General features: G+C 42.9%; 1 protein-coding gene across 1 annotated transcript; it reads right to left on the bottom strand.

Moving 5' to 3' along the window:
• Positions 1 to 1,732: 1,732 nt before the first annotated feature.
• LOC136319716 (olfactory receptor 4D6-like) lies at positions 1,733 to 2,689 on the bottom strand. Its single transcript, XM_066252842.1, has one exon. It carries the CDS (start codon positions 2,687 to 2,689, stop codon positions 1,733 to 1,735), a length of 957 nt encoding a protein of 318 aa, XP_066108939.1.
• Between the last annotated feature and the right edge of the window lie 7,345 nt (positions 2,690 to 10,034).

Below are 10,034 nucleotides of genomic sequence, written 5' to 3'. Positions count from 1 at the left end.
TGCATCATAACAACTTGTAAGAATTGTTCTGTGTGTTGCAATATCCTGAGCTTCCTTATTGCTATTGGATAACTTTTAAAAAATATTTTATTTATTGGTTTTACAGAGGGAGGGCAGAGAGATGTATCAACTTATAGGTGCTTCACTTTGGTTGTTCATTGCTTGCTTGTTGTATGTGCCTTGACCAGGCAAGCCCAGGGTTTTGAACTGGTGATCTCATCGTCCCATGTTGACACTCTGTTCACTGTGCCACCAAAGGTCAGGCACTCTTGGATAGTTTCTGAATTACTACTGGAGGCTGAGAGGTAAATTTAAGGTGGACATAGAGAGAGAAGGGCTTTCATTGTCTATATGTCTTCTCTTTTGGAGTCCAGCCCTTCCCTCGGGAGAGAAGTGGATTAAGACTCAGACCCCGTGGCTGTTCCTAAATGACCCTGCCTGTGATGTGCTTCTTTTCTCTCGTGCTACACAAAATGAGTCTTGAGTACCTGAAAAGGCATTTCTTAGGTAGTATTTTCTTTGTGGCACTACAATGATTTGTCCGGAATTGTGTAGACATACATAGACAAAGACCGCGTGGCTCTAGCTGTTAAAGTCTGGGAGGCGATGTGGGAAGGGGCTGGAGGGAGAAAGACAGTTCAGGTTACCATGCAACGAGTTATCATTGTGGATTTTGTGTAGATGCATTCCAAAACTGTACAGTACTTTGAGATTAATTTTAGTGAGAAAGTAAGTAGAACGGACCTGCCAATAGGGAATACTTGGTCTGTCTGTAGATTTGTCCATGAATATATCTGGCTTAGGATAAATTGAAACATTTCTTCTCTTTTCACTATTTGGTGTTATAAATTGAAAACTCTATTCTCAAAATATAAAATAAAGAAATCATTTAAGCCTGACCAGGCCATGGTGCCGTGGATATAGCTTCGACCTGTGATGATGAAGGCTCAGGTATGAAACCCTGAGGTTGCAGTCTTGAGTGTGGGCTCATCTGGTTTGAGTGTGGGCTCAGCACCTCAAGTGTGGAACTGTAGATATGACCCCAGTGTTTCTGGCTTGAACCCAAGGTTGTTGGCTTGAGCAAGGGGTCACTGGCTTGGCTGGAGCTCCCCAGTAAAGGCACATATAAGAAAATAATCAATAAACAACTGAACTGCTGAGACTACGAGTTGATGCTTCTCCTCTCTCTTCGTTTCTGTCTGTTTGCTCTGTCTGTGCTTCTCTCTCACTAAAAAAACAAATTACATTAATAATTGACTAGAAATGACTGTCACTAGAGAAAGCATGTATGAAATAAGAACCTCTGTATTCTGTATATGTGCATGATTAGGGATAGAGGGGTAGATAATAGGGAATATAGACTATATGTCTGATTAATACCTAGAGTGCCACTCACATTGTCACTATCATCCTCAAGGCATTTACCACGTTTCATTCCTATGACAAGCTCATTAGCAGATCAATTATTTCCATATTGCAGTCAGTGGAAATGAGGTAAAATATGTTGGCTGAGAGTCACAGATTACACCAAAATAGCATTTATGTTATTGATTTCAACCTTCTACCACATACTTCTCCCATCCCCAAGCCTATGGTTATGTTGTTTCATCTCACCTCTTCCTTTTATTCTTGTATCCTTCTGCTACAGTTGAAGGGCTGAGAGGATGTAGATTACACCTCTTACTCCTAGGTGGCAGTTTGAGAAAATCAAATCTGAGTTACATTTCCAACCTCAGTCTGACTGCTCACCCCAGCTTATTACTTTAGAAGATCCAAGTCTCCTCCTCAGTCTCTTCATGGCTGACTTCATCTCCTGGTTTCTCAGGGTGTAGATCATGGGGTTCAGCATTGGAGTGATGACCGTGTTATTGATGGACACAGCTGTGTCCATGGGCAGTGTAGTGAAGGGCCGGCAGTAGATGTAAACACATGGCACAAAGTGGAGAGTCACTACCAGGATGTGGGAGGTGCACGTGGAGAAGGCCCTTTTCCTGCCCTCCCCAGAGTGAGCTCTGAGCATCACCAGGATGACGGTGTAGGACCCCAGAAGCAGGAGGAACCACAACAGGGTCACTAGCCCATTGTTAGAGATCATGAGAAGCTCCAGAACGAAGATGTCTGTGCAGGCCAGCTTAACCACCTGGGGCACATCACAGTAGAAGGCGTCCAGCATGTTGGGGCCACAGAAGGGAAGGGGAAGCATCAGAATTACTTGGACAATTGAGTGCAAACAACCACCCACCCAGGAAGCCACCACCAAGGCCACCCACACCTCTCTCCTCATAACGGTCACATAATGCAAGGGTTTGGCGATTGCAAGGTATCTGTCATAGGCCATCACAGAGAGGAAAAAGATATCTGCCCCACCAACAAAGTGGAAGAAAAAGATCTGGGCCATGCAGCCATTGTAAGAGATGCTTTTCCTCTCTGACAAGAGATCGACCAGGAACTTGGGAACGGTGACTGAAGAGAAAACAATGTCTAGGATGGATTTGTTCCTCAGGAGAAAGTACATGGGAGTGTGGAGCTGGGACTCACAGGTGATGGTCACCACAACGAGGGCATTGCCCAGCACGGTTGTCACATACACAGCAAGGAAGAACACAAACAAGAAAATCTCCAGCTCCCAGAAGCGCGTGAGTTTCAGGAAGACAAACTCCCTGACACTGGTGTGGTTGCTGGGGCCCATGGCGAGGTCACCTTCTGCCAGGTCTGCACCAGAAGGAGACGTGTTAGGATTTAGGAGTATGGTATCACGAGAGGGCACATCGTTCATCATATATTGTTATAATGTTCTTTCAAGCATCCAAATGAGCATGGCTAATCAGAACACTGGTCCGGAATTTCTCTATCCAGATGGTTCTTCCAGTGGGTTGACAGGTAGAACCATTATTATGTCCTTACCGTGACCAGAGGGAGATGAGAGGACAGTGGTCATTCGCCTGTGGCTTAACTTCCTCACAGGCCTGCGAAACTTTCTACTTTACCAAAGGCTTTCACCTGCAACATATCATCTTGATTTTGATTCTTATAATGTCTCTGTGGGGTCTATAGAGTGGTTGTGATGATCTCCATTTTATATAGGGGAAATTGGAGCTTACAGCAGTTAATGACTCAGCTACATTTGCATAATTGCAAAGTTAATAGGTGGCAAATCAAGGATTTGAACCCAAATTATTTTTCTGACTTGGCTAAGACTCCTTTTTCTTTTTCTTTTTTTATTCATTTTAGAGAGGAGAGGGAGAGAGAGAGAGGAGAGAGAGAGAGAGAGAAAGAAAGGGGGGAGGAGCAGGAAGCATCTACTCCCATATGTGCCTTGCCCAGGCAAGCCTAGGTTTTCGAACCGGCGACCTCAGCATTTCCAGGTCGACGCTTTATCCACTGCGCCACCACAGGTCAGGCAAGACTCCTTTTTCAATCAAATTTTTGTTAGGCTCCTCTGAACTCTGTTCTCAGCTGGAACTCGACCTTGTCCTTCCCTGGCTTTCATTGTTGAGCCCAGTTTTAGCAAGAGTTCTACTAGATCAGTTTGGCAAGAAGTCCCCCCTCCCCCCTTGTTGCAATCAAATTCTTTATCCCCCACCCTCGATCGCAACTCCTTGTATCTAAGTTCTTGGCTTGTTTTTAGTAGGAATCCTGCTAAGTTATTTCAACAAGAATCTCTCTATTCCTGATGTGTCTGTTTAGATTCCAGCCACTGATCTCCTCCCTCCGTTCCTTGGCTATAAATTCACACTTGTCCTGTATTTGGAGTTGAGGCTAATCTGTCTGCCCTATTGTAATACACTTCACCCCTATTGCAACAGTCTTGAATAAAATCTGTCTTGTCATTTCAGACAAGTGTCTGGTGAATAGTTTTTTATTTTTTTGTTTTTCCACTGTACCTTTCTGCCAGCTCAGAGAGTCTGTTGCTTACTTTGATATATCAGGATTACAGGGAGTAGGTAAGGCTTATGTAGTTAATTATGTAGTCTGATTATTGAATCCTCATCTCCTTTAAAAGAAGAGATGAATCTGGCTCTCATAAGTACTTCTCCCTCTACTTAGAGACACAAGGACCTCACTTGGGCTCACTGAGCTGTTGGTGGTATGGAGAGTTTCAGTCATTGTTCAGAGCACATACAAATATCACAGACAAGGCCTGGCTGGTTGACTCAATGGTAGAGCATCGGTCTGACATGTGGATGTCCTGGGTTTGATTCCCGGTCATGGAAGCACCCATCTGCTTCTCCACCACTCCCCTCTTTCTTTCTCTCCTGCAGCCATGGCTCAGTTAGAGCGAGTTGGCTCTGAGTGCTGAGGATTGCTCCATGACCTCCACCACAGGCGCTAAAAAAATGGCTCTGTTGCAAACAGAGCAATGGCCCCAGTTGGGCAGAACATCGCCCCTTAGCTTTCCCAGTGGATCCTGGACAGGGCGCATGCAGAGGTCTGTCTCTTCCTCCCCTCCTCTCACTAAAAATATAAAAAAGGCAATATCACAGACAAAGTGATCATTAAAGTTTCAGGGCCTCAGAGGTGACTTAACCCAACCTTCCTCACTTTAGGGCTAAACAGAGAAGAATATTTATTTTTCCAGAATCAGGGCTATAAATTGTTAAAAGATGGAGATTTAAAGACTCTTTAGCAAGTATTTTTAAATATTTATTTGTTACAAGGACATTTGAAACCTACCCTGGAGGTAGAGGAGGGGTGCTAAGGGGAACAGGGGTAGGAAGAGACTTTGGGGCATGAAGGGGGCACAATACAGCGTGTGGAGGGTGTTACGTTAGTGGGACATTTGAAACCATGTCAACATAATCCATTAAAAATTAAAATAAAAACAATGACCTACCATTTAAACAAATCTTAAACATACAATATTGTCAACTATAGTCACATGGTTGTGTATTAGATTTCAGGATTTATCCATCCTGCATAACTACACTTTGTACCCCTTGACCATCATCTCCTCATTGCCCTCTCCTCCCAGACCCTGGTAACCATTCTCCACTCTGCTTCTATGAGCAAAGGACGTTGTGCCTCGTGAGAAACGCCACATGCAGAAAATTCCTACTGCATGATCTCACTTGTATGTGGAATCTAAAATATTTAAACTCATAGAAAGATAGAGATTTCAAACCAGGTTTACTGACTTGAATTCCAGGTTTTTTCTACTATTTCTATATTATAGCAAACTATAATGTTTTTTTCAAAAAATATCGTGTTTTTTTTTCTTCAAATCGGGTGTTTATCCATCAGAAGACAAAATTCTTTAACACAAACATCTTTTTATCCAAAGACTCTCATATTCCAGATATTATTTTGAGATCACCAATGTCTAGTTCAACAAACTCACAGACATGAACATTTGTGTGTTGATTGCTGGGGTGGGGTTTGGAGGAGGGTGTAGACGGGATAAAGGGTGATGAACAGAGACTTGACTTGAAGGGGTTAACATAGAATACAGTATGCAAAAAATGTGTTGTAGACTTGTGCATTTGAAACCTGGATGATTTTGGTAACCAGTGTCACCTCAATACGTTCAATGAAAATCAAAGAAAAAGTAAAGACAAATGAGAAAGGAAAGAAGGAGGGCCTTCAGTTTGAAAATAAAATGCTATGTGATACTTAAAAAAATATGTAGGTGCTTGACCAGACAGTGGCACAGTGGATAGAGTGTTGACCTGGGTCACAGGGGACTGAGGTTCAAAACCCCGAGGTCACGGTCTTGAGCACCGGCTTACCACCTTGAGCACGGGGTTGCTGGCTTCAGCATGGGATCAGAGACATGAACCCCTGGTCACTGGCTTGAAGCCCAAGGTAGCTAACTTGAGCCCAAGGTTGCTAGCCTGATCAAGGAGTCACTTCACTAGCTCAGCTGTAGTCCCCTGGTCAAGGCACATATGAGGAAGCAATAAATGAACAACTGAGGTGCCGCAACCAAGAGAGATGCTTCTCATCTCTGTTCCTTCCCGTCTGTCTGACCCTATCTGTCCTTCTCTCTGTCTCTGTCTCCCTCAGTAAAAAAGAAAAAGAGAAAAGTTCTGCTATTTAAAAGAGTGGAATTATATTTGAAGATAATAGGATAAGAAAGATGAGAATAGACTAGATGAAGAAAAAATAGAGCATTTTTTCCAAAATAAAAGAGTAATAAATCACCCCGCAAACAACCTGTTTGGGTGTACTTTATGGTTTAATATGAAGGATTAGGACATACAGAAAGCCTTTCAAATAAAAATCTCTGTTGATTTTCCTAGATCCTTGATTTTCTCAACAGTAAAATCATTTAATTCCTGTGAAAAGTGAATTTCCTCTCTAAGTTATTTTTGAATGTGATCCAGTAGGAATAGTACTAAATGTAATACTCTGATGTTCAGGAACTTGTTACTTAGAATTCAAACTCTGGAGTTACTTTCTGCCACCTAGAAAACAGTAGAAGGCTACGACAATGCTAAATTTGGAATTATGTTAATAATTCCAGGGTGTCTACAAAGAAAAGCCCACCTTAGGACTGTGTTGAGGACAGGATGTGTTCAGTCCTTCCCATTTGAGACCCCAATGAAAATATTCATTCTAGACCCAAGTTTAAGGGACAGCTTCCTTGTAAACCTGTAAGATTCTTTTTAATTTTTTTTCTGTTAGACAATGAAGAGGATATACTGGGACATTTTTCTTTGTTTTGTTTTCCACACGCTTAAACACATATACAAAGCTTAATTTCCTACTTCAAAAAATTTCAAGTATAGCCTGGGCTGTGGTGGCTCAGTGGATAGATCTTCAATCTGGAATGCAGAGGGTGCCGGTTTGAAATTCCGGGCTGGCTGGTCAAGGCACATACGAGAAGCAACAGGTTGATGTTTCCTGCTCCTCCACCCTTTCTCTCTCTCTCTGTCTCTCCTCTCTCTAAAATCAACAAATCTTAAAAAAAAATTTTTTTCAAGATAGTCATAATGGTTTCTCACTTGCATTTTATTGCCTTATTGTGTGTGTGTGTGGTTGTTGTTGCTGTGAGATCACCCTAATCCTTTGTGGAGTGTGATGGTCAGTACATCGGTTACTAAGGTGGAGACTGGTTTTCATGGGTGTATGGCAGTCCGGCAGGTGGAGAATAAGCACTGGTCGTGAAGGCTCAGTAGGAATGGGCACCGGCCAGGAGAACACAGCAGCCTTAGGACACAGGGGTTGAAAAGGAAATATGGAAACTAGGGGACAATGGGTGGCATCGGGGCCAGGCTTGTACAATGTGCTGGGGGTGAGGGGGCACAAAAGTTATACAGTTGTCCCCTTCAGTTTGCCTACTTGGGTCCCAATTACTGTTTTCAAATAATGCTGCACTCCACATTTTGTAAATGCTTTTTTTGTTTGAATCTGTAAGCCCAGACACAGTACTGGCTGAAATGGTGTTAATTTCTAATTTGAACTGATGACTAAGGCGTCCAGTAGAGAGCCCAGGACTAGACAAGTCAGCTTTCCAGAGGTGGAAGCTACTTACTGTTGGCTTCTCTGTTGAACTCATGTGATTCCCCTTGCTTTTCTGGTCAGTCACTTAAAGGCTTTAGACTGTCAGGCACAATGTCAGGTCGGGATCTGGTGGCCCCTGTGTCTTGTGACTTAAGGGTAGCATTTTGGAACCTACAAGCAGCTTATCCAAAGGAACAGAGCCTTTGAGTTCAGGTTCAAGGGCTTTAAAGTTTGGCTGTGTGACCCTGAGCAGTTGAACCCTGTGCATCTCAGAATCATGTTCCACGGAACAGGGATCATAAGGCTTGCTTTGCAGTGGGGTTTACCTGTGTAGACCTGGATTTTTTTTTACTGTCTGTCATGAGGTGTTTATTTGTTTTTGCTCCTTCCTCCAAATTAAATTCTTTGAAGGCAGGGACTTTGTTTTGTCAAAATTGTATGCCCACCCAGGTCTGACCCAGTGGACATACCAGGTATTCAACAATTCTTTTTGAAAAGAGGGATGAATGAATGGGTGACTGGAGCCTGATACGCAGTGTTTACCCAACAAGGACCTGTTTCCTTTACTCAACCTCCAGCCTCCTCCTAAACCTCCCCCTTTGGCCTCTTAGTCACCTTTGTTCTGCATAAGTCAATTCAATGACAGTTCATAGGAGAGAGCATTGTAAACTTCAAAACACTATCAAAATGTCATTTATATAATTGTGTTTCTTTCTCTGCTCTCACTAGCATTCAATATCATTTTTTTGGAAAGAAAGGGATTTTGCCAGTTATTTTCCCATACATTGTAGGTGCTCAGTTAAAGCTTATGGAATGACTTTTAACAGAATAAAATAAAATCACCTTTTAACTTAAATGTGTCCTGAGAAGCCTAACAGTTTCCATAAGAGGCAGGAGATTCTAATCAACCAAAGACTTTTAATTCTAAGTGACATATTAGCAAGAATTGCACATGGCTGTTTTTCCTTTCTGGGACTGAAGGCTGAGCACTGAGGAAATTATAAAATAACATGTGTGCTAAGCTAACGTGGCCTACAATTGTGTCTTCGGGAGGCCCTCACCTACCTTTGTGTCAGCAAGGCGAGCCTGCGGGGTTCCCTGTCTTCACAGCTCTGTTCTTCTTCACCCAGACACATGCACTGTCCACACTGCCCTCGTAGACACGGAGTTGGGAGTCTAATAATATGATAATCACCATGGGGAATAGTGTCAGATATTTGTGGGAAAAATAATTTTCAAAGAAGAGGATGATTGTTGTGGATGCCATGGGAGTTATTAGAATGTTGCTATGCAACATGTGTAAATACTGGGATTTTCCTTGGCTCAGTGGTAGAGTGTCGGCCTGGCGTGCAGGAGTCCCAGGTTCAATTTCCGGTCAGGGCACACAGGAGAAGTGCCCATCTGTTTCTCCACCCCACCTCTTTTCTCTCTGTCTTTCTCTTCCCCTCCCGCAGCCAAGGCTCCATTGGAGCAAAGTTGGCCCTGGTGCGGGATGGCTCTATGGCCTCTGCCTCAGGTGCTAGAATGGCTCTGGATGCAACAGAGCAGAGCCCCAGATGGGCAGAGCATCACCCCCTGGTGGGCATGCCGGGTGGGTTGGGCGCATGCGGGAGTCTGTCTGACTGACTTCCCGTTTCCAACTTTAGAAAAATACAAAAAAAAAAAAAAAAAAAAAAAAACCCAAACAAAAAACCCCCTGGGATTTTCCCATCTTTCTTTCTGTGATTGCTTTTTGTTCCACTGTGACTGAGAGCATACTTTGCACAGTTTCTGAATGTGTGTTTTGTGGCCCAAAACGTGGTCTATCTTGGTGAATGTTCCATGTGAGTTTGAGAAGAATGTGCATTCTGCTATTGTTGGATAATATGTTTTATACATATCAGTAGATGCAATGCTTAATGTTGCTGTTCAATTCACCTGCATCTTTACTGATATTCTGCCTATTGGATTTGCCAATCACTGATGGAGGGGCGTCAGAGTCTCCAGCTATTATAGTAGATTTGCCTACTTCTCCTTGTATCCCTGTCAGTTTTATGTTGCTTATTTCGACACCGTTGTAAGTGCGCACACATTAAGGATTGTTACATATTCTCAGAGAATTGACCCTTTTATTATTATCACTATAAAGACAATCTGTTTATCTCTGATACTATTCCTTGTTCTGCAGTCTGCTTTATCTCAAATAATATATCTCCTGAAGCTTTCTTCCAGTTTATCTGTCTCTGTTGCATTATTTTGAATCTGTGTGTCCTCATATTTAACATGAGTTTCTTGTTGTCTAGTGATGTGTGGATCTTCTCAGAGTTTCAGTGCGTGAAAGGATGTATGGTGTATTTTCAGTATTAGATTTTTTGTGGGGGTACTGTATAGTTCAAAACTTTTAGAAAATATATCTAATGAAGCTCCTTGGAGGGCAGTAATATCTTTTTTTTTTTTTTTTTGTATTTTTCCGAAGCTGGAAACAGGGAGGCAGTCAGACAGACTCCCGCATGCGCCCGCCCGGGATCCACCCGGCATGCCCACCAGGGGGTGATGCTCTGCCCATCTAGGGCGTTGCTCTGCCGTAATCAGAGCCATTCTAGAGCCTGAGG

This window comes from Saccopteryx bilineata, chromosome 1 (assembly GCF_036850765.1).
Source record: "Saccopteryx bilineata isolate mSacBil1 chromosome 1, mSacBil1_pri_phased_curated, whole genome shotgun sequence".
In the NCBI taxonomy this organism is placed as follows: domain Eukaryota; kingdom Metazoa; phylum Chordata; class Mammalia; order Chiroptera; family Emballonuridae; genus Saccopteryx; species Saccopteryx bilineata.
This window is presented reverse-complemented; position numbering and strand designations above follow the sequence as displayed.

Excerpts from the sequence above, each read along its gene's own strand:
- LOC136319716 (XM_066252842.1), bottom strand. The coding sequence starts at position 2,689 with ATGGGCCCCAGCAACCACACCAGTGTCAGGGAGTTTGTCTTCCTGAAA.